This window comes from Leptidea sinapis, chromosome Z (assembly GCF_905404315.1).
Source record: "Leptidea sinapis chromosome Z, ilLepSina1.1, whole genome shotgun sequence".
NCBI lineage: Eukaryota > Metazoa > Arthropoda > Insecta > Lepidoptera > Pieridae > Leptidea > Leptidea sinapis.
The window spans coordinates 285,528-301,470 of record NC_066312.1 but is presented as its reverse complement, the minus strand read 5'-3'; the positions used below and the strand labels follow the sequence as shown (position 1 = coordinate 301,470).

Here is a 15,943-nt window from a genome sequence, read left to right as displayed (position 1 = left end):
TACGCAAAACGTATTAAAGCCCACCTAAATACACTCGCCTGCAATCTGATGAGTAGAAGTTCTTTCAACAGACTAAAGAGAAAAGCCCATCAAGACCTCAATATTGTATAAGATATTGGCATTAAAAAAATGGATTGGTCACTAGACTAATACCATTCCAAGACTAATAATTAGAACTGTGTAAACATCTAGCTAAATGGCAAGTGATTAGGCAGATTGCAAGATAGTAAATATTTAAATAAAAAAATAAAAAATTATTATAAGGTGCGGTACCGGCCTTTGGAGTATCGTTGTCATCTTTGATCTAATGCGCCCCAGTATTAGTTCAGTACTCTGTCAAAATTTCCATCACCTGGTGTTGTGCAGAAACGTGGCATCTTAGAAGACACAAATTGACTGACAGATGGCAGACCGCATTTTTACCGCATTTTGTGCACAAAAATGCATGAATTGTAATTTTGTTTTTCTAGGGAGATGACCCTATACCGAGAACAGAACTTAAGACCCTTTATTGTACCCTAAAAATCTACTTACTTGATACCACGTCTGTGGCAAAAAAATGAATTTTGTGTAGGTATTCTTAAAAATAAGAAATTTTAGTACGTCATTTATATATCAGTTAAAACAAAGATACTGCAAACAAGACACGGGCACAGGAATCGCACCCACAATCCTTACTTTCAAGGTGTAACTGTCTTTTTATGTAATTTATATATTTACTCATAGTATGCCTGCGATATTTATTTTTATTTTTTAGTAAACAAACTGACAGTCAGAAATTAAAAAAAACGGAGTTAAAGTTAATGTGGCTATATTATAATACTATGACTAATAACGAGACAAAATTTGTGTTATCTAGTACCCCCGTAACTGCACACACACTAGCGTAATGGTGCTTCACTTGTTAACATCACGGCGCGGAGTCCTTCTTTTTTTGTTCGTCCGTGGGTTCTAGGTGCTATCTTCATCTCCCAATATAAAATCTTTTGCTTTCGGACGGGATTTCTTCGAATTCTTTCCCTTACTGCTTTGACCACCTTTTTCGTACGAACACTACGTGGAAGGCCACATATTTTTCTGTCACAAACAGAGGATGTCTCATTGTATCTATTAATAGCCCCGTAAACAAACATTTTACAAACGTTTTAAAAATTGCATTCACTCCATACCTACTTTGTTAATGCAATAACAGCAATTAGGTTCTCTTTATCACCCCACTCCATTTTAATATCGCAAAATATTGTTTAATGTTTTGCGCCAAAATGAGAACTCAATGAACAATCAAATAAAAATGACAGATTTCAAATTCAAAACCAATATTTTGTTTATTTTTAATTGTAACAGTATTTATGGTCAGACTAAGTATATATATTTATGTATATGTTGTGTTTTTGGCAAGGTTGATAATAAAAATAAAATTATTGCACTAGGCATTATTTTGCCAAAATCCATAATTATCGAAATGATGTCCGCGAGTCTTACATTTGGCAGTTTAACATCTCCTGAGGATGACCCTTAGTAAATTAAGTTACTTGCAGTGATTGTAAAAAAAATATGAAACAAAGTTTCATTATTATTATTATTTATTTCATCATTATGTTTTTCAAATAAAAGTTAATAATATAATTTGTACGATCATTAATCGATCATAAAATGCTTGCAAAATATTTTAATTTATTTATGGCAGTGTTTCCCAACGTCCACGACCCACAGGGGGGCAATTTGATAAATAAGGGGTGCAATTTAAAAATGGACTCGACACGACATTATTTGCTTTAGTTTATTTAAATGGAATGCTAGATATCGGTGACAAATTTAACTAATAAGGCAAATTCCAAGAATGTGCAAGAAAACTTTTACTACCATTTCCATCTTCATATTTAAACGATGTAAATGATTTACTAATAAAAAAAAAATCAACTTGATATATCACACCGCGAAGACTTGAGAGCTAACTAAATTGCAACCTAATATAAAATCTCTGTGCAGCGAGCTTGCAGCGCACTTAATGAATATAGAAAAATTTATATTAAAACTACACTAAACTAGTACTAGTTGAAATGATTTGAAAAGCGATGAAGGTGTAAATGTTGATTTCAAGAGCAATGAGGTTCTTGCCACTTTTTCTCATTAAAACTCATCCCTTTCCGAATTGGTGGTAGGTATAAAAAGAAAATAAAAAAAACTTGACATTAATAAGTGTCATTTTCTTTACCTACATGAATAAAGTGATCTTTATTTTAATGTAAAACTCATGTTAGTAGGTAATGGTAAATTATTTTATACTGGTGTGAAACATACACTTTTGTGAAAGACAATCAGGTGAGTGTTGGTGCTGCTGCGGACTTGAGCAAGCAGAGATGTACATTTTTTTCTTATAATGGCTGCGAAACTATCAATGGATCACTGTTGAAAACTGATCCGAACTGATCAAATGAGAGAAAAAAATACTACATAAGTTCCAGTACTTGTTATAGGCCGTAGACAGGCCAAGACAGCATGGACAGCACTTTATGTAACTGTTATGATGATTATTTTTAAATTTCTATGTGTGACTATAATGCATTCTAAAGCCAGACAACTTTGGAACTTGGAACATAGCAACTCTAGTCTTCAATATTGATAATAGTGTTTTTGCAATCAGGGCTTAGCATAGGCCCATGAACTCCTTAAAGATTTTTTTTCATTAAATAACATACATGAAGAAATATATTTTAAATAAGTACTTATGATTACACACACATAGAAACTTACTAAGATTTTTCTAGTTGTAGTAAACACCTGTTGATTTATTATCAGCAAACTGCTCTGTATAATATCACATAAGACTAATTTATATCTGTGTTCAATGAGGTTTCTATAGATGTTATATTCTTAAGGTTATTTGTTCAACCAACGTTTACTATTACAGATGAAATAATAGTTTTACCTGGAGGACCATCAGACCATCCACTGAGTGTCAGCCCTGGAAGCTCTTGGAGTAAATACTTTAAAGATAATGAAGTATTACTTCAAATTGATAAGGATGTGCGGAGGTTGTGTCCTGAAATATCATTTTTTCAGTCAGCTACTGAATACCCTTGTGAAGAAGTGAGTTATTTATTTTAATTATCTCAACAAGGTATCAGGAATATGAAATATTAATTGTATATTAAATGAAATTACAGACATTAGAGATATTCCATCTCAGCCCGTACAGAGAGCATGTCTAAATTGTTTAATCAGAGCTTTATCTCTGATCTTATTAGAACCACTAGTAACAATTGCTATTGACTTATGCAGCAATTAATCTCAATAATGCTTGACTTATTGGCAAGAAACCATACTGCCAAAATGAAATATTAGAAAAACTGCCTTCATTTGATGCAATATCTTAACTTGTGAATTAGACTGTTCCCCATATATTCTTGTCTTATTTCGGTTTTCGTGCTGTATTCAGACTTAGGTTGATGATCAGAATTGTATCAATAACCAACGAATGAACATCACCCCCCATGTCTTTGACTCCAAATCTCATGCTGATCCCATAACAATATGGTGATGTGATGTTTTGCTGATATTTTAGCTAGCTTTGATTTGTTTAAAATTTAAACCTGTGATAAGAACTGGTTAAGATAAAATTGTAATAAGAATGTAAACACATATTGTATGGCAACTGTCTGATAAACTATATAAAAACAATAAACAACTGTATTTTAAAACTGAAGTAACCTTTATTCACTTAATAATTATACTATCTGACAAATTGGTGTCCTCAAGATCTCGTTTAATATATTTTTATGGAAGAAGAGGACAATTGAAAGTAAAGGCATAAAGGCATTTATTTTTTCAAAATACATTTACCCTTAAAGCTATTATCTATCTTATGAAGCCTACTAGAATTAGTTACAAGCAATCCCTTATTTCTAGTGTTATAAATTCAAATTCATTTAAATTATTAATTCATTTTAAATTTTTCTTTGAGAGACAGTCTATAACCAAGCTGATATATAAGCACGAACAGCTCTCTTTTGCAGAGCAAACACTATATCAATGTCAGCAGCATGACCCCATAGTAAAATACCGTACGTCATGATGCTGTGAAAATAACTGAAGTACACTAATCTAGCGGTCGCAACATTCGTGTACTCTCTCATCTTTCTAACTGCATATGCCGCAGAGCTGAGTCTATCTGCTAGATGGGCAATATGTGGACCCCACTGAAGCTTTTTATCTTACGTGATTCCCAAGAAGACCGTAGTGTCCACAAGTTCCAATCTCTGGTCATTTATAAGTACGTTGGTTGGTTGTACCTCCGCTGTGTTTGGTGTAATGAACCATAAACACTTTTTTTTACTGTATGAGTGCAGATTATTCGTCTCAAACCAACGCACTATCTTTGAGAGTGCATTGTTTACCTCGTCATCAGTATCTGCACGTCGCTTCACTTTAAAAATAAGTGAAGTATCATCAGCAAACAATACAATCTGATGGCTATCATCTACCACAAACGGTAGATCGTTAATATATATAAGAAACAAGAAAGGACAAGGAATAGAACCCTGTGGAACACCTATTCCTATTTACATCGACTATCTGAACTCTTTCGCTTAAATATGATTTTAACAGATTTAGGGCTCTATTTTGCACTCCATAATGCTTTAGTCAAATGCTTTAATGAAAATTAGCAGTTTCACGACAGTGTAAAAATGGTATCGTATTTACCAAATTATTTCTAAACCTCTGAAGATGGCTACCCGTAACTGGTATAACCGTCACCTTTTATGGTCTGACATTGTCCAATCTTGTATTTACTTTTATAAGTTACCCACTATGGTCGGACTGAAGATTATTAATTATGAGTTTACTAGTAATAGTAAAATTTGTAAAAATGTTATCTAAACAGGTTGCTGTTGTAGTCTAGTAGGTTCCCAAAATACATCGAACAAATTAAAACTTTGAAAAAATTTTTTAAGGCTAGTACAATTGGCCGAAGGTCAAGCAAGTTTATATTAATACAGGTTAATTAGTACAGGTCGTGGCGGGGATGATATCCTAATTTGTGGTGTTGTGTGTGTGAAGGTGGCATTCGGCGGCAGGAATTAGGTGAAACAGCTCTTAGAAACACTCTCAACACCAAGTGATCCAGTCGTTCAGAGAACACTCGATTCCCAACAATTCCAGCAGTTCTACGTTGCAAGCGGTCAATTTGTTCGAGCTGATTGAACTGGGTGCGCTAAAACAGTGATGACAACAATACTCCATATGTGGCCCAACCTTCACTTTGTAGAGCAGTAGAATGTGGGCCGGCTTGAGGTATTGCCGTGCTCTATTTATCAGAGCGAAAGAGTTCAGATAGTCGACGTAAACTCTCGGTCCTTTCCTTTTCTAAGACTCTAAGAGGTCAGTCAATGAAGTACGTAGTTCCTCGTTTAGGTATGGTCTTATTTTATAAAGTGTTTTTAGTTTATAGAAACTAGAAACAGCAGTTCTTATTTTATTGTTAACATGTTCCATAAATTTTTGCTCACCGTCTAATACCAGGCCCAAATTACGTGCACTTTCTACATACTCTACGGGTACATCATTTATATATACTTTTTCGTTGCAGTTAAATAATTAACTACTGAATACCCTACTACTGAATAATATTTAATTTGTTTTTTTTTCCTAGGGTGTGTGATTTAGCTGGATTAAGTAACAGACTTTTTTTTACCAATTGTAGATATCGTCTAAGTCCTGATTTATTTTACATATAGCGTCTTTGACATCTTCGCCTTTGACAGAGTAATACAGTTGCGTCTTTTCAGCGTTGAGGTGGTACTTACAAGTATTTATATATTTGGGGAGGTTAGCAGTAAAAGTCAACAAAATTATTGGGTTTAGCTGAGAACCCCGTGGGACATCTCTTATCACAGGCAGCAACGAAGAAAGAAGCTTTCTACCAGTTCTGTCGGTTGGCTTCTGCCGGTCAGTTATGATTATTTTATAGCAATAACAATGACAGTACAATATTGTATATTTTATTAAAAAGCTTCTTGCGTCGCTTCTTCTGTCTCAAAACAAAATGGGCTGGCTTTTAGCGTCGAAGACATTTGGAGTACCACAAGCAACACTAAGAAGACATGCTTTGGATAGTAACAAAACGGAGTCCTCTGCAAAGGGTCTAGGATGTTGGAAAGCTACTTTTCCACCTGATGTGGAAAGAAAATTAGTTGAGCATTTGAAATTACTTGAATCTCGTTTGTTTGGACTGACGCGAACGTCTGTTCAAGAATTAGCTTTTGAGTTGGCTGAAAAAAACGGTTTTGCACACAAATTTAACCCGCAAAAACAAAAAGCTGGACAAGAATGGTTAGAAGGGTTTTTGAGACGAAATAAAGATAATTCTTTACGCAAACCAGAAGCTACTTCAGCTGCTCGTGCACAGGCTTTTAATCGACCTCAAGTCAATAAGTTTTTTGAGATTTACGGACATCTGCTGGAATCTAAGAACATTGGGCCACACAGAATTTATAATGCTGACGAATCAAGCCTGTCCACTGTACAAAAACCCCAGAAGATATTGGCTACTACTGGTAGGAAGCAAGTTGGCGTAATAACTAGCGCAGAACGTGGAACTAACACCACTGTTGTCTGTTGTGTTAATGCAATTGGTACCTTTGTTCCGCCGATGATGATATTTTCTAGGAAAAATATGAAAAATAAATTGGTCGATGAAGCACCTCCTGGCACTTTAGGTGTAGCTCAACCACCGGGATGGATGACAATGGATTTATTTCTGAAATGGCTCAAACACTTTCAAAGTTTTGTTAAATCATCGATTGACGATAAAGTTATATTGATTGTCGACGGGCATGCAAGCCACAAAGGGCTTGAAACTTTAGAATATGCCAAACAAAACGGCATTATTATTCTGTGTCTATCTTCACATTGCACTCATCGTCTCCAGCCTTTGGATGTCTCATTTTTTGCGCCTTTGAAGACATATTTCAACCAAGAGACATCCAAATGGCTTAAACAACACCCAGGACGTGTTGTTACACAGTTTCAAATTGCTGGCCTGTTCAAAGAAGCTTATGGTAAGGCAGCTACAGTGCAAAATGGTTGTAACGGATTCAAAAGCACTGGGATTTGGCCTCTAAACCCTGAAATATTTCCCGATTATATGTAATAACCTGCAGAGACTACAAACATACCACTGGAAGACACCTCCAATATGCGGTATCATCAGCAAATAGGTCATATTCCAGTTCCCATAGCAGGACCCTCCACACAACAGCTAGACGACTTAATGTCACTTCCCGGAACGAACGATCTCCAAGCTTCTGAAAGTCAGCAACAAATAACCCGCGCCGTAACACCTGACAATAATGACCCAACAGGTCAAACAACCGACTCTACTGAACCAGCAGACAATTCAACAGCAAACACTAGTCAGGACCTTATTTTACCTGCTGCAAATCAAAATCGCCCATCTATTGGTAATGAAAGCATCCCTCATCCTATACGTTAGCAGTGCCTATTGAAGTTATATCTCCTGTCCCAAAAGGACATTACGTAAGTGGCCAAGGCAAACGTAAGCTAAAGAAACAGCAAACCTCTTTAGTTTTGACTTCAAAAGTAATTAAGGCAAAAAATGAGCCTAAAGCTCCTTCAGAGAAGAAGAGACGAAAGGTTACCAAAACCATATTCCAAGAAGACAGCGAAGAAGAAAATTTGCCAAACTACGCTCAAGATGACGAAGAGGATTGCGCATGCATTTATTGCAACGATCTTTATTAGCGATCAAAACCTGGAGAAGACTGGTTGCGGTGTTTAAAATGTTCACATTGGGCCCACGCTTCTTGCGCGAATGTTTCTAAACGAACCAAGCGGTTCATTTGCGAGCTTTGCCTTTAATTTTATAACTTTTGCCGTGTATGTCATTTAGTCCGTATGTAGTATGCCATTTTGTCCGTAGCATATGGACAAAATGGATTTCGTTGATCTCAGTTAAATTTAAAATTATTATTTTTTCTAGTTTGTTTATCTTTTAAGTATCTATTATAATTCAAAGATATGAAACCTAACATTACTGGTGTGCAATGTGAATGCGCTGTGATTTACCATTAAAGAGTTATGACCCAAAACCTGAACTATGTGTCATTTTGTACGTAGGGGGGGGGGGGGGGGGGGGGGGGGGGTACGTACAAAATGACAACAATAATCTCGTATTATAATAATCCCCTTGTACGTATGAGTAGATTTTAAGTGAATTATCCGGACATAAATAAAAACCTAGACATATTAAGTCAAAGTTTGGCAGAATTCAAGTATTGTGTTAAAAAATCATGTATTTAAAATTAGTTCAATTTATAAGACATAACATTGTCATGATCTTAAATGGTTTGGTTTATGTATAGTTTAATATGTTTCGTTTTTATGTTTATGCTATATTCAGATACTAAAATTCTGTTACCTTTGTAAAAAGCAATGCTGTGTACGCTATTAGTGAACTACAATCAATGATATTATATACAATAAAGAGGTAGATATCGCACTATCGCGCGCAAATTGTTGCAGACAAATTCAGACAATTGTCGTAATTTCATTTAGTCGGCTAATAGCAGCGAGCTAATCGGAACGTTTTCGTGGCGTGATAATAATAATAATAATCTAAAATGCCAACCTGTGTGTTAAGAAAATGTAAAAACTATATTTGCAAGATATATAAGGGTGAAGGTATTTCATACCATACGAAATAATATAAAAGAACGACGTCGTATTTGTATTTTATCACGTTTTTATTTCTTATTTACAAATAAATCTCAAATTATTAACGTGGTGGTTCGAGCAAGATAGAGATTATGATGTCAACTGCAGCGCGACAAGGACAAATAGTATGTGTCATAGATTAATCAATCAGAAGTGAAATCGTAGGCAGAATACATACCGTTCGTAACCGCTTGATTGCGGAACTTGAGTTTTCTTGTTAGTTAGTGAGCGTTTATCTTAAATAATATTATGATGATTATAATAAGTTCTGGCTTTCAAAGTCTTATAATAAAGGTGGTATAGAATTAGATTAGTAATAGCAGGTTATGTGATATTTTATTAGTACTTAATCTTGGAATGTATGTAACGTACCAGGAGGTCTACTCGCAAGAACGACAACGACACATTTGGAACGATACGATAATACTCCGAATATATCGCAACTACCCTGTCTGCTGCGGGATGATCGAGGTAGTATATTTTAGGTAAATTTAGGAAATGATGTAAAAAAGGCTTGTTGCATGTAATACGAAATTTAATATTTTTTAATAAACAAGTGCGTATAGCTGAACTATCAAACTACAAAAACAAGTTTTGGGGTAGGTAGCGGACGTAGACAGTAAATGCTATCTGCTTGCGTAGGAGTTTTTTCGGTAACACTGCCCTTTCGGTATATCTTACATTTTCTGTTTCTCCCATTATCTTATTGTAATAAACCCTCAACAAAAAACATTCATAAACAATATAATATACAAGAAATAATAATTGTAAACTTAAATCTATTTGGGAGCCATCGTTAGTAAAATTGTAAAAATGGAACCCTTATTGTTAGTACATTTCGGTTTTGTTTTGGTATGTCTCTATGTTTTTTATTATTTTATGTACAAATAATTTAAATCATCAATATGGCTATATGTTATAATCAATATTTTTTTTTGTATAAAATTAATTACACTTTATTAACCTAATTTCAATGTAGTTTTACTACTTTATAACTTTTACTACATGAACTCATGAATGAATCGTATTTTAGTCATAAATCACGGTGTACGGTAAAAAATGATATCTGTTGAATTATTCTGTGTTTTTGTTACTCAAATACGAAGCAATTAGCAAATTAGACTTATCTCTTTTTCGCTTGCCATAATTGCATTTACTATCCTTGTTTGACTAAATGTAATTACGACAATTGTCTGAATTTGTCTGCAACATTTTGCGCGCGCTAGTGCGATATCTACCTCTTTATTGTATACTAGCTGACCCGGCGAACATTGTTCCGCCTTAGTGGAAATAAATGAGCAGATTTTGGATTTAATTAATTTCAATATTTTAATAGGATAATAAATATAAGGAAATAAAAAAAATCAAGTTCGTTAATTATTCTTTATTGGCTGTGTATTTTGGTGCTTAGGTTGCACTCTTCAGTGAAGCACCTTGTGATAGACGACATTTACCGTTTTATTATCATGCGCAACAGCAAATAACGCAGATGGTCTACCATCTCGTGAACATGCCACATATAATTAATTGAATATGGGAAATGGATTTTCTAGATTCAGACCACAAACTTTCTAGGATTGGCCTTAAGATTTGAATGGTCTGGGCGAATGCGAGAAAATTTCGGAAATGAAAGACTTGCGGGCTAACACGACATGCAAAATGTTCATGAAGTAGTTGCTGCAGATCTTTTTTTTTATGGTGCGTACAGGTCACCTGGTGTTAAGTGATCACCGCCGCCCACACTCTCTTGCAACACCAGAGGAATCACAGGAGCGTTGCCGGCCTTTAAGGAAGGTGTACGCGCTTTTCTTGAAGGTACCCATGTCGTATCGTCCCGGAAACACCGCACAAGGAAGCTCATTCCACAGCTTCGTAGTGCGAGGAAGAAAGCTCCTTGAAAACCGCACTGTGGAGGACCGCCACACATCCCGATGGTGGGGATGATATCGTAACTTGTGGCGTGTCGTGCGAAGGTGAAATTTTTCAGAATTAGCATACATAATTCATAGGAACAAGTATAGTAGGTATGTTATAAATAAGATTAATTCCTCGTTCTTAGATAATGTCTGCCCCAAATGAGGTCGTGATTTGATAGTTTCCCACTAAGGCAGCACAATCCTGGCGTTTCTCCGGATAAAACTCACAAACAACGTCCATTGGCCTAACGCGAAAGCTAGTATGCAAGCATTAATAAGTACTGCAATCGTCAAATCAAGTCAAGTCAAGTCATTTAATTGCATAGATTGAGTGGGTACATTGTTGTTACATTATAATCATAGGTGCTAACAATCTGCCGGGTAGGCATGCAAAAATAATATTTTACAATTCTTACTCTAAGTTTACCGTGAAAAACATACAACATAAAAACAAAATTTTTCATAAAAGTCTATCCACCATAATATTATAAAAATGTGAAAAATAAAAATTTGAAATATCTGAATTAACTTATTCTATTCATGTCTGTTAAATATTCTTTAACTGAATAATATTTCTTCGTCATTAAAAATTCCTTAATTTTATTTTTAAAAGAGTTAATATTTAAGTTTTGGTCCGCTAATGATGCTGGTAGTTTATTATATAGCTGAGGAGCTATATTAAATATACTATTACCAAAAAGTGCCGTTGTATGCTGCGTGAAACATATTTATTTTTTCTGCGTTTACTATCAGAGTAACTAAATAGTTGATCATTTGTTCTAATGAATACTAGCACTTCATATATATATAAGCGCGGGAAAGTAAGTATTTTAAATTTATCAAAATATGGTTTACAGGAATCAGTAGGGCTTAAATGAAATATAGCTATTATACATTTTTTCTGACATTTAAAGACTCTATCCTTATTTGTGGAATTTCCCCAAAATATGATCCCGTACCGAATGCGTTAAAAGCTACTAACACTGCGGACTGGTTTACTACTTTAGACAGCATGTGCAATGCAAATGAAAATCTATTTAGCTTCATGCACAAATTTTCAATATGGGTTTTCTAATTTAGGCAATCATCAATATGTAGGCCTAAAAATTTTGTTTGTGTTATTTCAGATATTTTTTTACTTAGATAATTAATGTTCAATGCTATCTTATTGCGTCTATTTACAAATGTCATTATGCTAGTTTTGTCAAGATTTATGATTAAATTGTTACATGTCAACCAGTTTATAATATTGCCTATAGGATTTAATAATCATTAATATGTCACTTTCAAAAGAATTTAAATTTTCACCTATAAATATCACTGTGCTGTCGTCAGCAAATAAAATCATCTCATGGTTGGTTACCGTAGGGAAATCGTTTATATATGTTATGAACAACAATGGACCTAATATACTTCCCTGCGGTACTCCAGTGGTTACGGTTTTTGACTCCGATATATATGGTGTTTCTGTTTTATCATGCCGTACTAACCTCGCTATTTGTGTCATTTGTTGCCTCCCCGTTAGATATGATTTTAGAAGTGATAAGCTGTTTCCTCTAACCCCTTACACGCTTAGCTTATCCAATAATATTTGATGGTCGACATAGTTAAATGCCTCAGTGAGGTCCATATAAAGTATACATAACGCATACATGCTTTCTTTTATCTACATTAGTAATGACTTCCTTCAAGAAATTGTATATTGCTAAATTAATTGATTTATTTTTTCTAAAGCCTTTTTGCCTTTCGGTTAATATTTCATTCTTTTCAAAATAATCGTTTAAGTTATTACAAATATACTTTTCGATTATTTTTGAGAAAATTAGTTTAAGTGTAACTGGTCTATAACAGTCCATGTCTTCCCTATCTTGTTTTTTAAAGAGTGGCTTCACAATTGAAGTTTTTAAATTATCTGGATATACACCATTCTCTACACATAGATTTGTAATATGACACAAAACTGGCGATATTATATCAGATACATATTTTACTGCTTTGGTACAAATTTCATCAAACCCAGTGCTGTTTGTATTTTTTAGTGTTTTTATGATATTATTTATTTGAGTAGGCGATGATGGTTTCATAAAAATTTAATTCGGCTTGTTCCAGTTAGTGTTTGCTCTTTCATAAGTTGTTGACAAAATTTTACGACTAAGAAAATGTTGATTAAAAGCTTTGCAATCTCTAAGGGGTCACTTATTATTTCGTTGCCTTTTTTAATACGTTCAATTTTGTAATTATTGAATTTTAATCTGTTTTCATTTACTATGTCAGTCCTTCATCATACCATGTAGTCTTAGATTTGTTATGCGAATTTCTTATTTTATAATCATTTTGGACTTTTGTGTTAGTTTGATGATATTGTTGCGTAGCAACCCTTCGAAGTATATGACGAGATTTGTCAAACTTCAAGACATTGTTAAGTTCAACAGCTCCGTCAGCAATACTCGTAGCTCAGCGGAAAAGTGTTTACTTTAGACGCTGTAAACCCGGGTTCGATACACCTACCAGTGTATGGATTTTTTTTTATTTAGTTCAGGATCAAATCGAACAGAAAAAAAGGGATGGAAAATGTGTAAGCAGGATAAAAATAGTTAAAAGAATTTTCTAGTACAATTTAAATTTAAAGATGGAATGGGAGAATCATTTTGAAAATAGAACGCATCCGGGGGTATATAAGCCGTACTAAGCGTGGCCTACGGCAGTTCTAGTTCTGACTCGAAAGTGTAAAGAAGAAGAAGAAGAAAAGAAGAAGTAGTGAAAAGTGGAAGTGTTCTAAGAAGAAGAAGACAGAAGAGAAGTAGTGTTCGGTGCAGTGTGACGCGTTGAAGCGAAGGTACCGCCGCCCACAAGAGGAACAGCGGCAGACCGGCGAAGTGCAAGTTTAGAAAAAGTGAACGCAAATAAAGACTCGTTCCTATAAGCGGAGTATTATTTCCAATCCCTGACCCACTCCCGTGTCAATATTTTTTAAACGCTTTCCATACACTTTGTAATTTTATTTATTTTTATTATTAGGTTTTTTTCTATATTTCCATAGTAACTCTCGTTGCAACATTGTCTTATTCCTTTTGATATCCAATTTGGTTTTCTAATTGACTGTATTTTTATTTTATTGTAAGGATAGCACAGATAGTAAAGAAGTGAGAACATTGCGAAAAATCTATTGTATGCTTCATTTGGTTCAGATGTTTCATAAACATCCCAAAATGTAATACTACTTAGGTATTCCTTAAATTTACTCAAGTTTTCTTTGCTAATTTCTCTTCTTAAAATAAACCAGTATTCTATCCGGCTAAATTTTTTAACAGTAAAGTTGAAAATTTGTGCTGTATGGTCTGTTAGAGCCAGTTCTTCAACAGAACAGCTATAGCTCCGAATATTGGTCAAAAAATTATCGATACATGTGCCACTTACTAAGCGCGTTGGCTGTTTAAGTGCTAATTTAAGATTAAAACCATCTACTAATTCATTAAGGGTTTGCGTAATTTTATTATTTATTAACACGTCTATATTTATATCACCACAGATAATGATTTTCCTTTTTTTAAGCAATTTTTATTAAGTATGTTGTATAAACTGTCAAAAAATGTGTCTAAGGTAAATTTATCGAGTTTTGGTGGTCTATAAATACATATTACTATTGTGCTTTGATTTATTAGGTCGACTCCACTACATTCTATAACACCTGGTACGCTTAAGCGTGTGATATCCGTTAACTCTTTAAATTTAACCTAATTTCGTACAAGTATGGCTGACCCACCCCTTCTATTATTACGAAAATATGCAGAAGCAATGCGAAAATTTGATATCCTAAGCAACTCACAATCGTGTTCAATTAAATTATGTTCCGTAAAACAAAGTACATCTGTAAAAATATTTTTGCTAATTTCTAATTCGTCGAGTTGTACTACCAGCTGTTCAGATTTATTAATAAGTCCATTAATATTTTGATGTAATATGTATAACTTATGAGACTCGAAAAGAATTATTAGTTCTGCACTGTTTCCGTTAGCTCCACTTTTCTCTATTTCAAGAATATATTTTTGGCATCATCCTTTTCCTCTTGTATTTCATTACGTTTTCACCTTCACTTTGTCCATGTTCAGTTTGGGTAGCTTTATTTTCTGTATTTTTTATATTCCTCTGCGTATTCTTTATTTGTTTTTTATAACTGTCTATTTAGCTTCGATATTCAAGGCGTAAAATATCCTTTATGAGTGCCTGGCATATATGTCGTATTTGCATACTTCGTTTCATTCTTCTTCTACTATAATCCATGTCAACAAATGATACATTTTGGAATTTTCCGCATATAAATCTTAAATCGTAATTTAACTTATTTTCATTTAAGGCTCTATTATAGGGTATTTCACTTACTAAAATATTTGTATGTGTGTTATTATAGAAAAATCTATTCAAACTTAGTTGAAAATCGTAGGGATTAGTTTCATAAGTGCCACCTATTATAATGACAGCATCATTTTTTGTTAAGCTTTGTATCAACCTTGTCTCGGAAAGAAGTATATCAGTTAATTTTGCACCTGGTTTCAGAAAACAAGTGACCTCATACATGGACCCAGTCAAATTTTGCAATATTCTTTGAGTACCTGTCCCTTGCTCATCCGCAATAATCACGATCCTTTTTCTTGATTTAAGCTTCAGTAGGTCCTCTTTCTGGATTTTGCCCTCAACTACTCTCTTAGGATTATTTGGAATTGCTCTCTTGTCCTGCTTTACTTCAGTAACATGATACTTTTTCTCAGTCAAAAATTATTTATTTAAACTATCTGAGACTGTTGTCTCCTGATTTGATTCCTGTGTCTGCGCTGTTTCGGGGTGTAAAATATTTGTACCATTTTTTAACTCCTTTTTTTGTCAAAAGTTAACTGTATCGGTGTATTGCTAGTAGTTACAGACTGTTTCATTTTTTTTCCTACCCGTGTTTGGAGTAGTATTTGTATGATTCTCTTCTCTTAATTTGTTATAAATTTGAATAATTCTATTGCATTTCTCTACTTCCAACGTCAACTGTCTATTGTCATGGCTGATATTTTCAATTTCCTGGTGAGCGCTTTGAAGCTCAATCGTAAGCTCCTTTATTTTATCGTTTAGGCAAGTAATTGTTTCATCCAGTTATGTGTCAGGTAGACTCATTACAGTTGTGTTTAGAAGCGATATATTTGAGGTGGATATATTGCTTAAAGAATTAGATTTTTTAAGCCTTTTTCGAATGGTAATATTTTCATGGTCCATTTTGTTTTTTGTTCCTCTTATTGTTTTGTCTGAAG

The 15,943-nt window shown here is 34.1% G+C and overlaps 1 protein-coding gene across 2 annotated transcripts in view; it reads left to right on the top strand.

The window, feature by feature from the left end:
* Window positions 1–15,943, top strand: part of LOC126978752 (TBC1 domain family member 13) — a 46,978-nt gene that overhangs the window by 11,716 nt on the left and 19,319 nt on the right. The window contains exon 4 of one of the 2 annotated variants that reach the window (XM_050827801.1): window positions 2,912–3,090. The exons of the other annotated variant lie outside the window; for it this stretch is intronic. Within the exon in view, the coding sequence (XP_050683758.1) occupies window positions 2,912–3,090 (179 nt within the window). The remainder of the gene's footprint in view (window positions 1–2,911; window positions 3,091–15,943) is intronic. 2 annotated transcript variants of the gene reach the window in all.